Source organism: Podarcis bocagei, assembly GCF_964188305.1.
Source record: "Podarcis bocagei genome assembly, chromosome: 6".
Taxonomy (NCBI): domain Eukaryota; kingdom Metazoa; phylum Chordata; class Lepidosauria; order Squamata; family Lacertidae; genus Podarcis; species Podarcis bocagei.
Window position 1 is genome coordinate 38,433,774 of NC_138130.1, and position 22,278 is coordinate 38,456,051.

Consider the following 22,278-nt stretch of genomic DNA (forward strand, 5'->3'; position numbering starts at 1 on the left):
CTCTTTGCCCCCCCAACCCACCTGTGATAGGGATTGTTCTGTCCTAGCTACTAACATTTTCTGTTACTGTGTCATGAAAATGTTTGTCCTGTCTCATTCTTTGTCGCTTCAGTGTTCAGCCACCATTTCCAAGCTTTTTCTTTATGGAAGCAATTGTTAGTATCTTGTCATATTGTGAGCATCATAAATAGTGAATGTGTATTAATTTATATTTTATAATATAGTTTGGCTTCAATATAAATATTGAACATTTATTCAAAATTTATTATAAATATTGAATGTAAATATTTACTGTTACTAGTAAAACCATTGTGTGTGGGTGGGTTATATCCAAAATTATATACAAAGTAGATCCATTAATAAATAGGCACAGGCAAACTCAGCCCTCCAGATGTTTTGGCACTACAATTCCCATCATCCCTGACTACTGGTCCTGTTAGCTAGGGATGATGGGAGTTGTAATCCCAAAACATCTGGAGGGCCGAGTTTGCCTATGCCTGCTTTAAGTCACTGGTTTCAGTGGATCTACGTTGAGAATGACCAGTTCAAACATTAGATGTCATGACTTATCTCAAGGTTCTGCCTTGTTTCCTATGCTTTTTAATATCTACATGAAACCAATTGGTCAGGTCACCCAGAAGTTTGGTCTGAGGTGTCAACAGCATGTAGGTGACACACAGCTCTATCTTGTTCCCATTGACTTGTCCTGGGGAGACAGTAGAAGTAATAAACTGGAGTCAATTCACATTAGGTGGATAGGCGTTAAGAGGCTGAAACTTACCGTAATTCAGACAAACCAGAGGCCCTGTTAGTCAAGAACACTGGCAATTCGGATGTGGTGGTTCAACCTATTCTGGATGGGTTTGCACTTGCCTTGAAGGAATGGGTTCGTTGCTTGGGAATTTTGCATTCCCCGGATGCTCTGGTGGTGGTGGTGGTGGTTGGTAGGAGTGTTTTATTATTATCATTAGCGTCAGCAAATACACTAGCAGTGCCATTTATTAAAGAGGGCAAATTTGGCTTCAGTCAGTCATTCTTTGGTTACTTCCAGACTGTATTGTTGCAATGTAGTCTGAGTGGGGCTACTGTTTGAACACAGCTCGGTAGTGGCGCCCACCCTGTGGAACACCCTCCCTTCAGATGTGAAGGAAATAAGCAGTTATCCTATCTTTAAAAGACATCTAAAGGCAGCCTTGTTTAGGGCAGTTTTTAATATTTAATGCTGTACTGTTTTTAACACTTGATTGTTAAAACACTTGATTGGGGAGACTCAGCCAGATGGGTGGGGTATAAATAATAATAATAATTATTATTATTATTATTATTATTATTATTATTATTATTAGCCCAAAAGCTTCAGTTGGTCCAAAATATGGTGACCAGATGTTTGTCTATAGTTGTTGCAGGTCAGAGCTTATTACTTGGGTCTTTTTTCGGCTCTGCTGGCTTTGATGTGTTGCTTCTAGCCTATAAAGCCCCAAATAGCTTAGGGCCGGGTCATCTTAGGGACCGCTTGCTCCCATATAAGCCTGCCCAGGAATTGAGATCCTGGTCACCTTGCTGTTGGTGCCATTGTGGAATATCTGACAGGGTCTCTACAGCGGTAGTGTGGCAACTGTGAAATACTCGCCCAATTCAAATTGCCAGGTTCCCTTATTGTGACTCTTTTGCCAGAAATTACCTTATTTTTAAAAAAATGTATCTGCGTGAGAAATTGAGGCAAAAAGTCTAACACTCAATGGTGTCTGTTTAGGCAAGAGGAACCTGGGTCAATGTTATCTCCTGCACCACTCACCAAGCCTCTGATTAGACTTTTTTTGGGTAGAGCAAGAGTTGTGCACTGCAGAAGAGAAGGAGTGGAAAATACCTGAGCATGCATTGCATATAAATCTGGATGCAGGAAACCCTGGTTTGGTTGTTTGTTTGTTTCCCAATCTCCTTCCTCTGCCCACCTGCAATTCTCCTGTATATTTTGCACTCAGTAATGAGAGGCTCAGTTCAGAGATCAATCCATCTGATTATCTAGTTCTTGATCCCTTTGCCCGGAGCATGTCTGCCACCCGCCGTGCTAATTAACAGGTGACACAGTTAGGTTTAAAGGCAAAGAGGACAGCTGCATCTTTATGCCCTCCCCTTACTCTGCAGCTGTCATAAAAGACACACAAGATTCCTCAAGGCCGCATGGCAGATTGAGGATATCAAGGGCAGTTGATATTAACTGTGCCAGTACATATGGGTTAAATGTTTCTAATCGTCCCAAATACTGTATGACATATGGGTTAGCAGAATATTTTTTAAAGCTGTGCTTAAATCGTAACATTATTGGTAAATTATATTATTGTATGCTGTGCTTTCTTGGCACGAGATGAGATGGTGAAGACTGGAGCAGGCTTTGCAATTTGGTGCGACTTATAATGGTATTCCATTTATTGCTAACAATGAAAAGATAATAAGAGTTAAGCGCTTGCTTTCTGCCTGACATTTGCTTTGCATTTTGGTTACAGCTGCTTTGCGTTTCCTTATTTTGAAGGAGACATGATGCTTTAATTTTTAACTGGATCCATTAACAAATGCATTGAAGTCTAATATGAACCTGACAGGCTCTCAGTTCTGAGGAAAACAGATCACATGATTGTGGTGATTCCCTTGAGCAGGGTGTATGTGTTCTTTAGTGGGTTTACGTTGGCTGTTTCTGAAGCTGTTGTGATGATAGAACCTGCAGGAGAGACGGGACACGAATGATAATGTAGTGAAAGGAAGGGTGGAGGATCGGTGCCCGAAGTGGGGGGCTTTTGGAAGTTGTGAAAAGAAGTGAAATGGTTATACCAGACACCGTTATGTACACCTGAAATGGAATAATTGCAGATCCAGCCAACATCCCACTGCACTCTGAGCACAATATATGATTGATATGTTTTCCAAAGACAGTTATCGAGGTGTAGTGCACTCGCAAAGGGAAGGACTTAAAAGGGGTGTGTTTGTGATTTACTTGTTCAATTTTTTAAAGTTTGAAGAGCAGTTTATTAAGCCTTTCCATATCAAACAAAAATAAGCCAAGAAACAATAAAAACTTGGAGCATAAATACCTACACATTTGCTTACATCAGCAATTAAAGAACAGAAAAACTCCCACAAATATTCAATCCACGAATCTCTGCAAGTATACAACCCACAAATATACAATACAAAGTAGAGCAATCAGGGAATCGTCATAGAAGTAATCAACTAGTCAAGCGTAAAGAGAAAGGGGGAAATTCAGCCAGCCTGTAATATCACACCATAAAGCTGCATGGGTTGATGTAGGAAGGCAATCATACCCCTTCACTGACTTAATAGAACAAAATCATTTCTCATAAACATATTTTGTTCTCCTTGGATTATGGTATGTTGACGAGTACATTTTCCCATAAGGGCCATTTTCTTCTCAATTCGATATGCACAGGGAACTGTTTCTCCCGTGACTTCTACCTGAACCCATGACAGTTCTCCCTTTCAAGTACTCTATTGGGCTGTTTTTCATTGCCACCCCACCCCCAAGTTTCAAAACTCAAAAGTAAAGGGGAGATGGCCTAGGGAACATTTGCAGAGAAGTATGGGTGTTAAGCGGGACTCGGGTGGCACTGTGGTCTAAACCAGTGTTCCCCAACCTTGGGCCTCCAGCTGTTTTCGGACTACAATTCCCATCATCCTTGACCACTGGTCTTGCTAGCGAGGGATGATGGGAGTTGTAGTCCAAAAACAGCTGGAGGCCCAAGGTTGGGGAACACTGGTCTAAACCACTGAGCCTTTGGCTTGCCAATCAAAAGGTCGGCAGTTCGAATCCCTGCAACGGGGTGAGCTCCTGTTGCTCGGTCCCACCTCCTGTTAACCTAGCAGTTCAAAAGCACGCCTGGCGAGAAGGTAAACGGCGTTTCCGTGCGCTGCTCTGGTGTCGGTGTTCTGTTGCACTAGAAGCAACTTAGTCATGCTGGCCACATGACCCGGAAAAACTGTCTGTGGACAAACGCCGGCTCCCTCGGCCTGTAAAGCGAGATGAGCGTAGCAACCCCAGAGTTGTTCGCGACTGGACTTAACTGTCAGGGGTCCCTTTACCCTTATGGGTGTTAAGCATGCTACTCACTTGCCATAAGTTTGCGCTCCACATTCCTGTTGCTTCAGTATATGGAGGTTTCTTAACACAGTGTTTCCCAACCTTTTTTGGGCAAAGGCACACTTGTTTCATGAAAAAAATCTCGAGGCACACCACCATTACAGCCCCGTGACGTCAGCGCGCAGCGTCACGCTGGGAGGGACATGAATTGCTAGCAAATTACATAATCACCTCCTTGAGGGCTGGCTCATCTTCTCCGAAGGCAGAACCCCATTAATTAACAGCACAGACTCACACCATAGCCAAGATGAGGGGGGAAAACCTCAGTCATGCACAGTCATGCACATGTGGGGGCTAAATGAGGACGAAGACCGGGCAGAGAGCAGGGTTCAAATCACCCCACCTGGCCAGGACAATCCCTGGGTGCTCCCTTGGGCCACTCGCCTGACCCACCTCGCAGGGCTGTTGTTGCGAGGATAACACGGGGAGAACCACGCGCGCCCCCGGGAGCTCCTTGGAGGAGAAAGCGGGCGATGAATGCAATGCACGAAATATATGAGAGGCGACCAGGTTTTGCAGGTGAGGGGCCCCCGCCAGCCTCCGCTTCCAACACCCGGCGCAACGACGCCGAAGTTTCCCCCCGGGCTCGGCTCGGGGAGCAGCGCTGCTCCCCCCCGGCTCCCCTTCGCCCTCCCGGCTCTCTCTGCCGCCCACTGGGGACCCCCCTCACCTGCCAAGTCCGGAGCGCCGGTGGAAGTTGCATGCATGCATGCATGCAGGGCGCCGCGTTGCCATTGCATTGCACTGCACTCCATGCAACACCTGCACGCATGCATTGCCTTGCACACCCGCCAAGGGGTCTCCCCGCGGTCCGATGCGTCCCCTCCGGCGCGGATGCAGCATTGCAAAAATAAACCCCCCCCGACGCAGCCCTACCTGGGGGGCAGCCTCCGCCTCCGCCGCTCCGCCTCCGCGGGGATCCCCGGGCTCCATCCTGCCGCCCGATCTCCGCGGGGGCGCAGGCAGGCTGCGCGGGGTCTGCGCGGAAGAGCCCCTGCCCGCCCGGCCGCCGCCGCTGCGATCATTCCATGGCCGGGAGAAGAGCGCTTCAAACAAAACGCCCGGCCCGCCAGGCCACGCTGGGAAACGTAGTTAGCGCACCCCGCGCGGGCGCGGAGCCCAAGGGCGAGGGGACTACGGATCCCGGCAGCCCCCGCGCCGGGGACGGAGGGGGAGAGGCCGGGTGCAGGGATGAGGGGACGGGTGGGCGAGCGAGTGAGTGAGTGGCAGCCGCCAAGCCTTGGCCGACAGCCAGGAAGGGCCTCCCCGGAGGAGGAGGAGGAGGAGGAGGGAGGCGCAGAGCGGGAGGGAGGGAGGGAGGGAACCCCAGGGGTCATCTAGTGACGGCGCCCCAATCGAAAATTTGACTTAAAAAAAAAAATCTTTCGAATTTTTTAATTTTTCCCGCGGCACACCAGGCAACATCTCGCGGCACACTAGTGTGCCCCGGAACAGTGGTTGGGAAACACTGTCTTAACACACCTTTTCCAAGGTAACATGGTTGTGAGTTCACCCCTTTTTATGCATAACAATAATAATAATAATAATACCCCAGCCACTCTGGGCGACTTTCAGCGTATATAAAAACATAATGAAACATTAAAAACAAATTGTGAACTCAAGGGCGCAGTTCATAATACTTAAAAGGGCTTATATCTGCAAGACTATTTACGCTAATATCACATTAAGATTGCATGGACTCTCCTTGCTCTACCCTTCACGTGCTGGATGCTATGGTGGCCCTAATCCAGGAAGTCTCTCTTTTTTTTAGCTTTACATTTGTCAGCTTTAGTTGCTTTGTAAACCAGATAATTAAAGAATGTGGGCTCAATTCATAAGTGTATGTGAATAGGTTATTGCATGAATGTAGCTACTGTAATTTCCACATATCCGTCCACTATAGGAACACTGTCTAAAGCCAGCTTCACAAATAATTGTGTTCTTAGTGCCGCTAATCTTCCTTGTTTATTTTAACTTGAATCGTTCTAAGTCCTAAAGCTATTTTCATATTTCCTTTTCCCCTTGCTCTTGATTACTTAGGATAATGTGTAAATAATTTTTTTTAAAAAAACTTTTAAAGCTCAGGGTTTAATTTTTTTAAAGAAAAGAGAAAAGGCTCACTGAAGTTCTTGTGTCTTAGAAAAGTAGGTCACGAAGTAGAATACAACACAATCAAACTAATTAAGAGGGCTGTTGTTGTTTTTTCTCAGCAAAGTGCCATGAAGAAAAGATCAATACAGCAAAAACCCTTTTCACTGTGGAGCCAAGGGAATTGGAAAAGATCCACTTGTGCTTTCAGACCTTAAATGCTGGAGGCTGATGTCATTAAGAAAACCAGCTGAGGACTGAAAAGTAAACCAAGCAAACTAATAGGTTTTATGTGTAGGAGGGGGAAGGGGGGGAGGTGTATACCAGTAATATCTATGGCAGCGTTTCTCAATTCGCTGACAGCTAAGGCACCCTATTTTTCTTAAGTAAATTGTACAGTGGTACCTCGGGTTACATACGCTTCAGGTTACATACGCTTCAGGTTACAGTCTCCACTAACCCAGAAATAGTGCTTCAGTTTAAGAACTTTGCTTCATGATGAGAACAGAAATCGTGCTCCAGCGGCGTGGCAGCAGCAGGAGGCCCCATTAGCTAAAGTGGTGCTTCAGGTTAAGAACAGTTTCAAGTTAAGTACACGCCTCCGGAACGAATTAAGTACTTAACACGAGGTACCGCTGTATAGTGCAGTCCTACGCACGCTCAGCACTGCTTAAGTTGGTAGGACTTACTTCTGAGTAAACATGCATAGGATTGCCCTTAAGGCACACTCAGCTCTTCTATAAGCAACAAAAAGTTCACTTGAAGAGTGTGTAGATAGATAAACTATTTAACCTTTGTTGAACCACCCAGTTTGAAGGATATATCTCTTCCTTGTGGTACTTTCCCAATGTTTCTCCTGCCCCTCCCACCCTCTGCTTTTCCATCTGTGTATTGTATTGTATTTATGGGTCACCAATTCATATCTCCCTTCTACACCTCCACTGGCTACTCAAAGGCTGTCTACTTAGGCAGACGTTGGTCTTAAATGGCAGAATACAAATCAATCATACCATACTTTGAGCAAACTTACGTCACTTATCTGGGAAACACCTGTGGGTTGCGAAGGGTACTAGGGCAGGGCTAGTCAAAGCGGTGGTCCACAGACCAGGGCTCATCCGTGAGACATCAGCTGCTGATCCCTGGTGACTCCACCAAAGCCCAGCTTTGGTGGGATGCTTCAGAGGCCAGTTGCGGCTCTGCCACATCAGGTAGTTCGAGAAGCACTGTTCTAAAGCACAGAGGCGATCTGTGCATTTGTTGCCTTGCACAAGCTGTGGTCACCGTAAGGGACAGCTGCATATTCCTGCATTGCAGGGGGTTGGTCTAGAATGATCCTCATGGTCCCTTCCAACTCTATGATACTATGACAAGGGGAAGACTATGACCAGGTGACCTTTGCACCTGCTCTGGCTGCTGCCCAGGTGCTTGCTGTTAATAGGCAATTTCAAAGCTCCTGCGGTTCTTTATCTTTAAACAAGGATGTTTAAAGATAACCTCCTTGTGGTTCTTTATCTTTAAACAAGGATGTGGACCAGAGAGTTCTTCCAACAAACAAAAGGCTCCTTTGGGGTAAGGGGTTGTCTTCTGTAAAGAAGACACTCTACCCATAACGATGATAGGGAAAAGTAGGCTAAATTGTAGGTCATGCTCCAGGATATTTTATGAAAAATAATTTACCCATACCTATTGCCCAGTCCTTGTGGGACTTTCTGGAGCAAGGGCCTTCTCTGGAACAGATAGTGTGCTTGTGCTTGAAAAGCAGAGATGTCTGCTTCTGCATATGCTCTCTCAAGACCCACCAATCCCAGAATTTTTTGTGCCTAGGCAGAAACGGGGGGTGGGGGGTAGACAGCTGGTGAGAGGAACAAATGCTTTATTAAGCTGGGACATTGATTCCAGGGACAGTATAGCAGCCCTTACTGTTGGTAGAGTTTACACACACACACACACACGCACAAACACTCTTAATCCACCTAGCTACTGTATTTTATCTTTAATCTATGAAGAATGCAAGAGAAATTGACTGGTTTGAGAACTCATGGTTTTGCAATGAAGCCCCCACTCCCCAAAAGCCAGAAAAATGAAGCTTTAAAATGAATCAGTCTATTTATAAGAGCTTTGCAGCTGTGTTGGTCTGTCCGAATAAAGCAAATTCCAAACATTGACAGGCAGATCAACCAAAAAGTTACAAAATCGTCAGCAAAATTTAGCTGGTGAACTAAAGCAGTGCATGTCTGTTGGATTTCAGTGGCTGTTCTCTTTGAGTAGGAGTTGGCTACCAATTTAATTGTGTGTTTGCTCTGAAGCATGGTGTTGCTGCTTATTGTTATTTATTCAGTAAGCGACTTACAACCCAGTAAGGTGTAATTTTGAAATCACAGAAAAAACAATTTCGTAATTAAAATTAATTTAAAAACGCTTCCTGCATGACTTAAGAGAAGAAGAAGAAGAGTTTGGATTTGATATCCCACTTTATCACACCCGAAGGAGTCTCAAAGCGGCTGACCTTCTCCTTTCCCTTCCTCCCCCACAACAAACACTCTGTGAGGTGAGTGGGGCTGAGAGACTTCAAAGAAGTGTGACTAGCCCAAGGTCACCCAGCAGCTGCATGTGGAGGAGCGGAGATGCGAACCCGGTTCCCCAGATTACGAGTCTACCGCTTTTAGCCACTACACCACACTGGCACCACAGAGGCTGTTTATATGGGACTGGATCACTGTAAGCATGTAAGAGGGGGCTTGCAAGTTTGTCCTGCCCTCAAAAACTATTCCTGATCCTGCATGCAAACAACAACAACATTGTAGGCATGCAGTGCTCTTCTTGAGAATGCTACCCAGCTATGCCATTTCCCAGGATACTCCATTCCACTACCACCATCCTGGTTTTCTGTATTTCCCCTGCAACACAGTCAGCATCCCATGCTCACTAACAGTGTTCAGTCCTCATTGGGTTGTTTTGGGGATCTTCCTGCCTCACAATCGGATAATTCCCCCCCACAAGGTTATTTGCACTTCCAGAAACCTTAGGGTTATCTCCCCGTCTCCATGCCTGATCATACCTCCAAATTATTTGTGGTTGTGCCATTATAGCTCCATAAAAATCTGTTCTGGGAAAGTGAATTTGCTGTTAGTAGCTCGTATATATAGTATATAATGCAGGAACTTTTTTCTTCGCTTGGTGGGTAAAACATTTTTTGTGTGTTTCAATAGAAATTGGAAAGTGTGCGAGGGGCATACGTGAGGGATTGCAAAGAGAAGACTGGTAGTTTATTTGCATCTTTTCTTCAATAAATGGACTTCTGTTCCTTACATGTATAAGACATCAATGTGATTCTTTGTCCTGTGATGCTTAATCTTGGAATGGCATAGAACACACTTCTCAGCAGTGTTGCAGCTGCACAGTTACCGCAAAAAAATAATAAAAAAATTGTGGTTTTCTTTTTATTCCGCTTAAAAGATTTGGACAGGTAATTTGAGTACACAGGTCCTCCTATTGTCCTTAATTTTTGAAATATTAATTAACTGGAACAATTTAAAATACCAACACATGGCTCTAGTTCTATGCTGGATTGCAGTAAAGCACTAGCTTGAAGAGCCTGTGATTCTTTAGTAACTTCAAGATGTAAAATAATTGAGTCCTGTGTTCCCAGGACTATATGGTAATGCTGTTGCTTTTTGCATTTATTTATTCCATAGGCTCAGGGTACCTAACAATATTTTCAAAATGAAACTATTGGTAAAATAATCCAGTGCTAAAAAACAACCTGCCACCAAACATCTGGCCTATATAAAAATAAAGATGTCCTACATCACCTCCAGAAAGCGATCAGGAAAATGTGTAACATCTGGTGATTCTATAAATAGGGCACAGCTTGAAAATGCAGGGCTTAAAAGGATTTTAGGGGAGATAGAATTCTGGGTTGTTGTTGTTTTCAAATAAGACTTTTACAAAACTTGCTTTAGCAGCCCAGTATACTGTATGGAATGGAGTGTGTGCGTTGGATCCAAACCTTGTCATGCTTAGGATAGACCTATTGAACCAATGTATGCAGTGTTTTTTCTACTCAGAGTTGACCTGTTGAAGTTAATATACATTACTAACTTAGGCTCATTAATTTGGGTGGGCCACTACTCTTGAGTACAACTGAGCTGGATATAACTCAGTGGGACTTTAAATGTTTAAATTAAGTTTCATTTATTTCAGTGGGTCTACTCTAAGCGTTATGAAGTCCAGATCCATCCCAGTGCGCTTGAGAAAGAGGTGAACAAATATAAGAATGAAAACGATGGAGTAGCACGTGGTCTTGCTGTGCAGTGTTCATATGCTTAAGAAGCAAAGTACTGGCTCAGTGATGCTTACCATCTTCTGTAGCCAAAATGATTCAAAGTAGAATTCAGACAAATAAAGACGATCAATGTTTTTGGAGAAGCAAAATTAGAATGCATTTCAACAAACTCCCTAACTTGTGCACTCTTAATCTTTCTCCTAATTTTGTCGGAAGAGTCTTACGAATTTGTTGTTGTTGAGCAACTCTTTCTCTAGAGTCCTGAGGCCATAATTTTTATTTTGAATAATTTTTACAGTGGTGCCCCGCAAGACGAATGCCTCGCAAGACGAAAAACTCGCTAGACGAAAGGGTTTTGCGGTTTTTGAGCTGCTTCGCAAGACGAATTTCCCTATGGGCTTGCTTCGCAAGACGAAAACGTCTTGCAAGTTTGTTTCCTTTTTCTTAACACCGTTAATACAGTTGCGACTTGACTTCGAGGAGCAACTCATAGAACACGGTGTGGTAGCCTTTTTTAAGGTTTTTGGTGATTTTTGAAGCTTTTCCAAAACTTTTCCGACACCGTGCTTCGCAAGACGAAAAATTTGCTAGACGAAAAAACTCGCGGAACGAATTAATTTCGTCTTGCGAGGCACCACTGTATTAAGTTTAATTTTTTTACCATAGTCACAATCCATACTTATCATCATCTGAAACTTTGCTCATCCTGAGCCTTGTCTCCCCCCACCCCCCACTCCCCGGCTTTCATAAATATTCACTTTCATCTTAGCATTTCTATATCAACTTATTTACCTTCTTTCTATACTTATAAAATTTACCTTGATAATTGCAAACCAGTTCCAAAAATTAACATTACAAAATATTTTAACTCAAACCTGCAAACGTTTTCAAATGTTTACAATGTTCTCTCATATATTGTATAAATTTACGCCAGTCCTTTTCAAACAGCTCGTTGCGCTGGTTTCGGATCTTCCCCATCAGCTTTGCCAGTTCTGCATATTCAGTCAGAGTCTTGAGGCCGTAATTTTGCAGAACTGATAACTTCAGCATTGTCCACTAAACTGAGTTTGCTCTAGCAATTCAAAGACAGATTAAGCATTTGTGATTTAAAATGGGTTTGTTTTATTGTTTAGGCACAATTCTTTTGCCCATCTTACTGCAGGAGGCTCCCCACCATTCCTTTATAATCAGAATAGTAGCCTTTTAAGGGGGAAATAGTTTTTTTGCTCCTGAACAATTACTAGTTAGATCAGGGAGCTAGTTAGTAATTTATGATGTGTGCTCTCCCAGGTGTTGGCAGAAGGTATATAGCAATCTGCCATTGGACTACTGTTTCATTTCAGGTGAACCACCTAAAACCTGCTAGTCACTGGGTTTCTTGCAAAGAGTACTAAAGGAGGAGAACTTTGATTTGATCTAGCAAATCACTTCTTCCAATGTTTAATCAAGATTGCATACTTAGGCTTCATTCAGACACCTTCTTCTCTGATTCTTCAGTCCTAGAATCATAGTTGGAAAGTACAGTGGTACCTCAGGTTAAGAACTTAATTCGTTCTGGAGGTCTGTTCTTAACCTGAAACTGTTCTTAACCTGAAGCACCACTTTAGCTAATGGGGCCTCCTGCTGCCGCCACGCCGCTGGAGCACAGTTTCTGTTCTCATCCTGAAGCAAAGTTTTTAACCCGAAGTATTATTTCTGGGTTAGCGGAGTCTGTAACCTGAAGCGTATGTAACCTGAAGCATCTGTAACCTGAGGCACCACTGTACCTTGAGGATCATCTAGTCCAATCGCCTGCAATGCAGGAATATGCAGCTGTCCCATACAAGGATTGAACCCACAGGCTTGGCATTGTCAGCACCATGTTCTAACCAACAGAGCTATCCATGGTTTAAAGATCAGGAATTAACTCTGTTCTCTTCTCTCTCTCTCTTGCCAAATCACACACTTTACTTAGTAGAATACAGTGGCACCTTGGTTTTTGAGTGTCCTGGAAGCCAAACGTTTTGGTTTTCAAATGCCAAAAACCCGGAAGTAAATGCTTCCGTTTTCAAACGTGCCTCGGAAGTCGGAACGGCTTCCGCTGAGTCCCCCCCCCCTTTTTTTCATTGAAATTGCCCTTTGTGCCTTGGTTTTCGAACCTTTCGGAAGTTGAACGGTCTTCTGGAACGGATTGCGTTCGAAAACCAAGGTACCACTGTACTTTCTAGTTTGATCAAATCACAGTTTACAGCTACATCTGAACTGGCAAATTGTGATTTGAGTGAGTCCTCCAAACCGGCAAGTTGCAAGCTCAGAGCTTGTTCCCAGCAATCGTAGCCAAGGCTTGTGTTCTTGCTTTATAAATTTAAAGCATACCAGCAGGCTATGCTATAACAGCGGAAGCAAAGGTACACTATACAAAACTAAACTCAGACATGCTTGCTTAAAGTACGACGCACGTGAAGGAAAAGGACTGTTTAAATGCAAAGCATTAGATGCGAGATTACTGTGTGCACAGATGCATGACGTGTCCATTATGGAAAAGAAAATATGGCATTGGAATGCACAGGGAGCCTGTTCACATGATCTGTGTGAACATGTGATTTCCTGGAAAGGAGCTTGCAGCTGTTTTGCTTGTCACTTTTGTTGCCATGCTGCACTGCGTGTTGTCTGAACAGGAATGGGTGATTAAGCTCTCTCTTCCTTAGCCACATACTGTAGCTAAGAACTAAACTACGAGCCTGGGTTCGGATGACCTGTTCAGCCACTGCACAACTTGGTATTGTACAACAGCAAAACCAACCAAGAAGGAGCTAAACAGCTGAGATCTCCTCCCTGGGAGACTGCACATTCATACTTAGGCACAGCTTACCTTCACATGACCACATGTGAGCCACCCTCTGTTTCCTTCATCCTTCTTGTTGTCTGTGTTTGGTTGGCCCTGTGGCACCTGTAGAAATGTAGATGGAAGGAACAAACAACAAAAAGCCTTGTTTTTTAGCATTGCATCGTAATAGTGTGTATGAAGATGCAAAGTGGTTTATTTATGCCAAGCAAATTCTTGTTTACTGTCTTCAGGACAAAATGTATTAATGCATCCAGAGATGTAGGTGTTTGGAATGCTAATGCAAACGGAGAAAAAAAGTCGCTGTTTTGAAGGAGGATGTAGGTTATTTATGATTTGTGTACTTAAGCGGTTTTATAGACACAATGATTTTCCTTTGGCTTCTAATCTAATTAATAAAGGGATTCTAATCAAGATAAAAAGAACCATCGATCATGTAAATACATATTGTTACTAATAGCTATATTTGGATTGTTACTAAGAGCTATATTCTTGGTGCCGACATTAATATATTTTTCAGTGACGGGCAAAGGCTGTCTTCTCCCAGGCATTTTTCTGCTGTCTTATGTCTGTTTTGGTTATGATATAGGTATTGGTCGTGGGGGGTGGAGGCGGTGGTGTATTCTTAGAAATGCATCCACTAATAGTCAGTGCAGTTGTATGGCTGTTTTAATTTTGCATATTTTATATTGCTGTACATTCTTATTGTAAATGGCCTTGAGTCTATTTTTAGAGGTAAGTGCCTAAGAACATATATACATACATAACATTTAGCCCTTTAAAATGTATCTTGGTTATAGAATTCACATCACTCTGGCCAGTTCTAATGTAACATGTCTGCATCCATAGAATGGCTGTTGTTGATACTTTTTGATATTTTATTTATTGTTTGTTTATTGTTTATGACTCATTTTGTTATGTTTGTAATTACATATATATATATTTCATGTTGCAAGCCTTGAGCATGGATTTAACTATGGAAAGGTGACATACAAAGAAAATGATGTATGTATTATGTACTGTCAAGAGCTCTGAGAGAAGTGGTTTTTTGAGCTATGCTCAGTCAAGGTGTCATTCAATGATCTCATATTCATAAAAACTTTTCAATAAATATGTTTGAACTCTGTCATAAATTAGAACCAAGCAGGCGGAGATTAAACAAACATGGCAGAAATTGCTCAGAAAATCTGTTGCAGACTGCACACTAGAATCCATATCCCTTAAGGGCTGTATTCTTTCATTCATTATTCTTATGTGTCATTCTGGTCATTCTGTAAGGACAAATACATAAGAATGCTAAGTTCAAATGGGTTTTTCAGTGTTCATTAATAAAAGGATCCACTGGGCTAGACCCATTTTATAGATCTTTCATTCCAATATGATTTGTCTGTCTGCATGCGTTCATTGTGTGACCATTATTTGAATATACATTATTACATTGGAACCAATCTTGAATCTTGTAGCCCAGTCCCTGAATGTTGCAGTGGACCGAAATATGGTAACTCGTTAATATTTTTGGCAGTTTAATTATTGTTTTAAATAGAAATGTTCCAGACCGGTGCATCACAAATCTTGGGCCATAAAATACTTAAATAAATATGAGTTTGTTTGTTTAATGGAAGCATCCTGCTGCTTCAAGGCACTTTGGTTCGTTTGTTTGGTTGTATGTATGCATGATGCGTCTAAGAGTTTCAAGTTTTGCTAAATATGACCTTGGTGCAATTCAACAAGAAGAAAAGGCACCAACTCCCTGATTCCAAAGCTATATTGTGATAGTTCCATAGTGGCACAAATGCCTGTAGAAAGGATGAACGAGTGAGACGTTCCCTGTCCACCACATGCCATTTCTGTGTGGTGCAACAGTGTTGTGTGATCCTGGCATTGACTCAAGCGCCACAGTGGCTATTTCTGGTTGACTGCTTAGTTGCAACCTGCTTAGCTGACGACTCACTGATCTTGCAGTGGTATGACAGCCAGTATTTCATGTACAAAACAGTTCTTTTCTCTAGCCGCAGGACTGGGCTTTAAGATAAACAATGATCCCATTTTGCACCATCGTTTTATCATTTGTGTCTTTCTTATACTGTTGAATATTCCTGACAGGTGCTTTTAACCCCCCCCCCCAAAAAAAGTATTAAATGCTTCTGAAAGCTGAGCCTTAATTAGGAAGTCATCTGAAGGAAGAGGAGCAGAGGATAAGAAACCAAGCCTTTTCCTCAAGAGCAAAATAATAATAATTAATAATAATAATAATAATAATAATAATACGGAGGTTGCTTTTGTATGAAGTACAAATCACCACAGTAAATAAAATTAACACTTAGGAAGAAGGAAGAATTTGCCATAATTGTCAAACTACAGGGTTAGTGTCGGTGAGGGTAATTAATCTGAATTGTTGACAAAATATGTGAGGACAGTAAAATGAAAGCACCGCACAGCTCCGAAGAGCGGCTGACATAAATAATGCAGGGACATCTGCTAGAGTCATGCATGACCTTCACTTCTGGGGACACCTGTAGATGAGCATAGCTGACTTAAAGCAGCAGATGCTACTCTAAGCAACAGGGATTGCTGAGCACAGTTTCAAGGAGCAAAGGCTCTCTTAGCTGCGAAGGGAAAGAGAGGCCAGCCACGACACTAATAACCTGCCCTTTCTTATTTTTTGTTTAATGCTGTTTAATACTTTCCAGTGGGCAGAGGGGGCAGTGTAAATACTGAAGCTACTAGATCAAATTATTTTTTAAAAAAATGCTGTAGTGAGAAGTCTTGTAGGTTGAAAGGCAAAAATACATGGCCTCTTGATGCATTGTCTATGCATATTTATGTGTTTAAAAGCTAATACGGCCCTTTTATTTTTAATGCACAATATTTTCTTTGAAAAAGAGGCTCGTTTGGTTATAAACTCTTGTTTCCATAGGTGTTCTTACATTTAAGTTACTCAGTTTGTACTTTTATGACATAAGGTAAAGGTAAAGGTACCCTTGCCCGTACGGGCCAGTCTTGACAGACTCTAGGGTTGTGCGCTCATCTCACTCTAGAGGCTGGGAGCCACCGCTGTCCGCAGACACTTCCAGGTCACGTGGCCAGCGTGACAAGCTGCATCTGGCGAGCCAGTGCAGGACACGGAAACACTGTTTACCTTCCCGCTAGTAAGCGGTCCCTATTTATCTACTTGCACCCGGGGGTGCTTTCGAACTGGTAGGTTGGCAGGCGCTGGGACCGAGCAACGGGAGCGCACCCCACCGCGGGGATTCGAACCGCCGACCTGACGATCGGCAAGTCCTAGGCGCTGAGGTTTTACCCACAGCGCCACCCGCGTCCCTACTTTTATGACATATTCGCTGCCAAATAATTTCTTAAGTGTTGTCTTAAATGCTACCTCACCTGGTGAAGCAGTGCCAGATAAGGGGGCTTTGCTTTCGGTTCTTTCATTTCCCCCCACACTTTGGGGGCAACCATGTAGTTTCTGCAGTGAAGGAAGGTGTCAATAACTTTTATTTAATGCTTTGACGTTGGGTTAGAACAATGAAGGTCTGTATGACCCAAATTGCTGCACTGTGCTGCCAAATGGGCAAAGGGACATTCTGCCTCAGTGGTTTGTTCTAAATAGACCTCTCTGTTTGTTCTGCAATGTTTGCATTTGATTTTAATGATGCATTATGACACAAATCTAATTTATAGGAATGGATGGGGGAGGGAGGAGGCATCCTACTTGAGCTGTTTAAAAATAGAGTATGGCTGAGCTAGAATTGTAGGTGCCAGGGGGTCAAGCGGATCCGTATTGCTGGAGAGCTGGAAAACCTAGAGAGGGTTTTGCTGCAGCAGCTTTTCCACTGCCATGTGTTTTTGCATCTCTGAGCCTGGTGGCTTCAGGTCCTTTGCAGTCGCTGAGAGCAGCACTGTACTAAAATTATATACGGAGTTGTTGTTATTACATTCTGCGCAAGCACCTCGGCACCATGCATAGTGAAAATAGCAAAAAACAAAAAGTTATAAACAGCAAGTTAAGAGTGTGTGTGTAGTGTGTGTGTGCGTGTGTGTGTGTGTGTGTGTTTAAAAAAATACAAAATAGACACTTATGGCAGAGACCCCATTCATTCTGTTCGAGAAGCCTGTCAGAGCAAAACTGTCTTCTGTTGCTTCTGAAAAGTGCTGATAGTGGGTGTCTGCTGCATCTCAACACGAATGCTGTTCTGCAGAACAGGGGCAGCCACACTGAAAGCGCTGCTCTGAATGACTGTGGAACTTGCACTTGAGATTCTCTCATAGGTCACAGTGACTTATTGGGTATACAGGGGACAAGGCAGTCTTCAAAGTAACCTGGTTCTGAGCTGCAAGAGGGCCTTATATTTTTGTGGCAACACCTTGGATTTGACCCAGTAACAGATCGGCAACTAGTGCACATCCCGCCCTGCAAATCCAGCAAGCAAGGTGTCCTATGCTGAGAGTAGTTTTCCTCCACAATCAACCTAGCTACTGTGTTCTGCACCAGACTCAGCTCAACACATTGCAGTAACCTGACGGTGAGGTTGTCAATGCATGGGGAAAGCTCTTTCAAGACTTCTATTAAATGGTGTCCCAACTCCGTAAATGATGATGATGATTATTTTCCTATGGTCAATTCATTTTGAACTTTGGTTGTAATTCAGATGTAAATTGATGTATACCTTAGTATGTGGCCATAGAAATGAATGTTTAATTAAAAGCAACTAGGTGATTGTAATCCAAAGCTGTGTTTTATCATTCTTCCTCTTTAAACAGAGCGTGGATCACACTTCTTGCAGACCTCATCATATTGAGGTGGGGCTAAGATGAGCATAACCAGTGACGAAGTGAATTTCTTGGTGTATCGCTATCTTCAGGAGTCAGGTAACTTTTTCTTTTAGAGCAACGTTCTATATGTCCTTGAGAGTGTTCTAGCAAAGAGTTTTGACTGGACTGTTGCCAGATCACATAGCAAGATTTAGATGTATAAACAATACATTATATTTTACAGTTTACAAATAGTAGCATTTATCCCCATTGTTACAGTTCATTTTTGTTATCTAAAATGCATATACCTTGCACTTTGCATTTCACTAAATAAGTGTTCGAGCCTGCCCTTAGCATTTATTATAAACATTTATTTACCACTTTTCAGGTGTAGGAAAATACCAAACTGGTTTCCATATCTGCAAATCAGAAAGAAAAACAGTTGAGGTCACCATGTGCGCTGCAACTCTCCCCTCCCCAGCTGCAAGATCCCCGCCCCACAAATCACCCCCTTCACCACAATTCAGCTTGAAAGAAATATGGTAGTAAAATTAAGAATTTTCTCTGCTGAATTTTGTATTGAGTGTATAGCCTTTAGAAAGTTGTGCTTGATTTAATTGTTCATTTGTCGATTAAAAAAAGGCAAGTAAGTGAGTGGAAACAGCATTTATTGTACTTTATTTAAAGTCTATGTGTAGTTGTAAAATCTTTGATTACGAACAGCCATCACGAAGTAGCTTCTACAGGATTTTCCTGGTTTTGTCATGCATAGAAATCTGAGTTTAGAACCAAGGGCCAGTATCCAACTAACTCATTCCGTAAGTGCGAAAATTCATACTTGCAGAATAAATCTCTGCCTCTCTCTCACGCGCACACACACACACACGCCAAGGCCTCCCTGGATCTGCTCTGGGATATTGGGGAAACTCCTTGAGCAGATGTGGGGGGGAAGAGAAGAGGGGAGACAGCGCCATTGTGCGAACACACATTTTGCACTCAGGCAACTGTAAAAGAGGAGAAACATCTTAATATTTTTCAGTTTTTAATTTGAATTGTATTAGGTTGAATTTATCTGCTGCACCTAATGATTCTCCCCCTCCCCCATATGAGAAAGTGACTCCTACCCTAGATTCTGAATAATTGGCGAACAATGTATATAAGAACTAGCTGGTATTTTTGAGCCACATTATTCTAGAAGTTAGTTATTCTGGAAGCTACTGATACATGTCTTTTAGAGTGGTGTGATATTTGAATGAGGCACTTTGCAGTTAGATTGAATTTAAAGAAAATTGGGGTTTACTGTCTTGGCTGCTAAAAAAGCTGCAGTGACCAATTGTGGATAATTTCAGCGTTGGAAATCCTTGCAAACTGATTACCATGTGGCAACAGTGATGGCCTGCCTATTCAGTGTTGCTGGTTACAGGTGGTTATTTTGACTGACTGCAGAGCACAGTTAAGGACTAAATCTGCAGAGTATAATTTCCCTTGTTATAAAATGAAGCTGGATGCTGTCTCAATTACCTCCTACAACCTTTTTCTTCCTCCACACACAGAGGGGGAAAGAGCAGAAAAGAATGTTCATCTGTGTAGGTAAAAGAGGGTTTTGTTTTGTATCCTGGCCAAATTGAAAAGATCTCAGATTTTATGGATCTGCAAGCTTAGGCACAGTGAATGGCAGAATCTGGAGTGCTCTTTCATTCTAATGCCACAGTATGCAAATAGGAAAGAGGATTTGTTTCATTTTATCCTCCTCCTCCTCAAAACCTGTAATGAAGAAGAACTGTTAAATGGTGCTAATCTTTGCTAGCTTATTCAAGTTTTTAGAAGTACTTTCCTAGTAAAAGATGTTTCCTCTCCTCCTCTGACAGATAACTAAAATTTCAGTAGTTTTATATTCTTGGCAGATATTGAAAAGAACTGTCATTCAATCCAACAAAAAGGTTATTATTTACACACACACACACACACACACACACACACACACACACACACACACTATGCATTTTAGCAAACAGTCAAGTGTGCTCTAATTTTGGCCACTACAGTGATGCCCCGCAAGACGAATGCCTCGCAAGACGGAAAACTCGCTAGACGAAAGAGTTTTCCGTTTTGGAGGTGCTTCGCAAAACAAATCTCCTTTGGGCTTGCTTCGCAAGACGAAAATGTCTTGCGAGTTCCTGCGGGTCCCCCCCCCTTTTTCTAAGCCGCTAAGCCGCTTATCAGCTTATCCGATAAGCCGCTAAAAGCCGCTAATAGTGCTAATCCGTCAACGGGCTTGCTTCGCAAGACGAAAAAACCGCTAGACGAAGAGAATCACAGAACGGATTCTTTTCGTCTTGCGAGGCACCACTGTATGTAGTTCAAAAAAGAAGATCCTTTCTCCTCAGTTCCCAGGATAACCTGTAATAATAATTCTTATTATTGTAGTCATTCTCATCTTAAATGCCTTAGAATGAAATCCTATACCCGACAGTATGATGCAGGAAGAGCCCACAGAACTCTGCTTCCAAGGTAGAATCATCTGATCCAATCATGATCTGATCTCACTGGATTGGATCAGGTAAGTCTACCTTGGAAGCAGAGTTCTGTGGGTTGCACTGTCTTGGAAGCACAGTTCATGATCTGAGTCCACTGTATAATCCACAGTCTGGTGGATTCCTTTATGAGGGCTTCAGTCCTCCCTCTGTGTCCTGTCCCTGTTTGTCCCCCCCCCCCCTTAAAAAAGGGTGCATTTGGACTTCTTGCTACCACACTGAATAGAGTAGTGGAGTGAGTCCCTCTGGAAGGAACAAGTCTCAATGATGGCCCATTGCCCTCAGATGCAGTTTGATTGCAAAAACATTCCAGATAGATAGACAGACAGACAGACAGACAGACAGACAGACAGATACACACACACACACACACTTCATTCGGGGGCTAGACAATGTTTTGTAACTAGGAGAGAATTCTGGAGAAGCAAGACTTATTACAGTGCTGCAAGCATTTAAAAAGTAACTGTGACACTTCAGAATACTTCATCTTCATTGTGCACGGCTATAAAAAAAGCTTTAGAAAGATGATTTTTGTTAGGCATCTACTAACAGGTCTGTCACTGCCATTTAAGGGTTAGGGAAACTATTTCCAAGGATCTCATTACACTCCCCCCCCCACTTTCCTCTTTCCTCCACGCCCCTCCCCCCAATTGTCTCAGAAGGCACTCCCAAGGCCCAGATGTTATACAGTGCGAGATATTTTCCAGTAGACATATCTGGCAGTTTGGCAAAGCAACGCAGGCAGTTTGAACTACTCAGGGCTGGAGATATGGTTGGGGTGCTGACGAAATTGCTTTCCTCCTTTTTTAAAAAAAGACAAGACTTATTTGTAACTGCAGTGATGCATTTCAGTCTTTATCCAAGTCTCATTTATGGAAATTACTGTGATGGCTTCCATAGATCTATGCTGAAGTATACACTTTATATCATGCATTTATTCATTTTTATCTTTATTTATTTATCATTTGAAAACGAGCAAACTAATAATGCATCCGAAACCACAGTGTTGGTAAGATCATGTTCATTTTAGTGTGTTCCTTCCCACCAGCTGTTTGTAATGAGTGGGGGAAATCCAGCCTTTGTGAGCAAAGGAAGACATTATGGGCTAGATTCACAAACCTACCAAGAATATCCATGGCATTAGTTTTCCTGATTATAACGCTAGTGCTTCTGTACTGTTTCCTAATATTCCTTTCACACTGAAGTGCTATGGAACTGTGGCTTTCTGACCAATATACAGTGGTACCTCAGGTTACAAACGCTTCGGGTTACAAACACTTCGGCTTACAAATTCCGCTAACCCAGAAGTAGTACCTTGGGTTGAGAACTTTACCCCAGGATGAGAATGGAAATCACGTACCGGTGGCACGGCGGCAGTGGGAGGCCCGATTAGCGAAAGCGCGCCTCAGGATAAGAACGGTTTCGGGTTAAGAACAGACCTCCGGAACGAATTAAGTTCGTAACCCAAGGTACCACTGTACCAGAATGTCACACTAAATTTCATTGACACCACGCTAGTGGGTTTGGTGAGACACAACAACGAACATCATTGGACAATATCACTGCACCCTTTCTACACACATGTCCTTCTATTCCCCTGTGATTCCCCATGAAAAAAAATTGTACGCCGGTGTACCACCCCAAA

At 42.9% G+C, this 22,278-nt stretch overlaps 1 protein-coding gene across 4 annotated transcripts in view; it reads left to right on the top strand.

The window, feature by feature from the left end:
- Window positions 1-22,278, top strand: part of TBL1X (transducin beta like 1 X-linked) — a 133,543-nt gene that overhangs the window by 86,993 nt on the left and 24,272 nt on the right. For 3 of the 4 annotated variants that reach the window (XM_081197100.1, XM_081197099.1, XM_081197098.1), the window contains exon 4: window positions 18,109-18,216. In XM_081197100.1, coding sequence (XP_081053226.1) covers window positions 18,159-18,216 — 58 coding nt within the window. In that variant the 5' untranslated portion in view covers window positions 18,109-18,158. Of the gene's footprint in view, window positions 1-18,108; window positions 18,217-18,514; window positions 18,642-22,278 lie in introns of those variants that run through there. The other variant, XM_081197101.1, reaches the window with a different exon arrangement.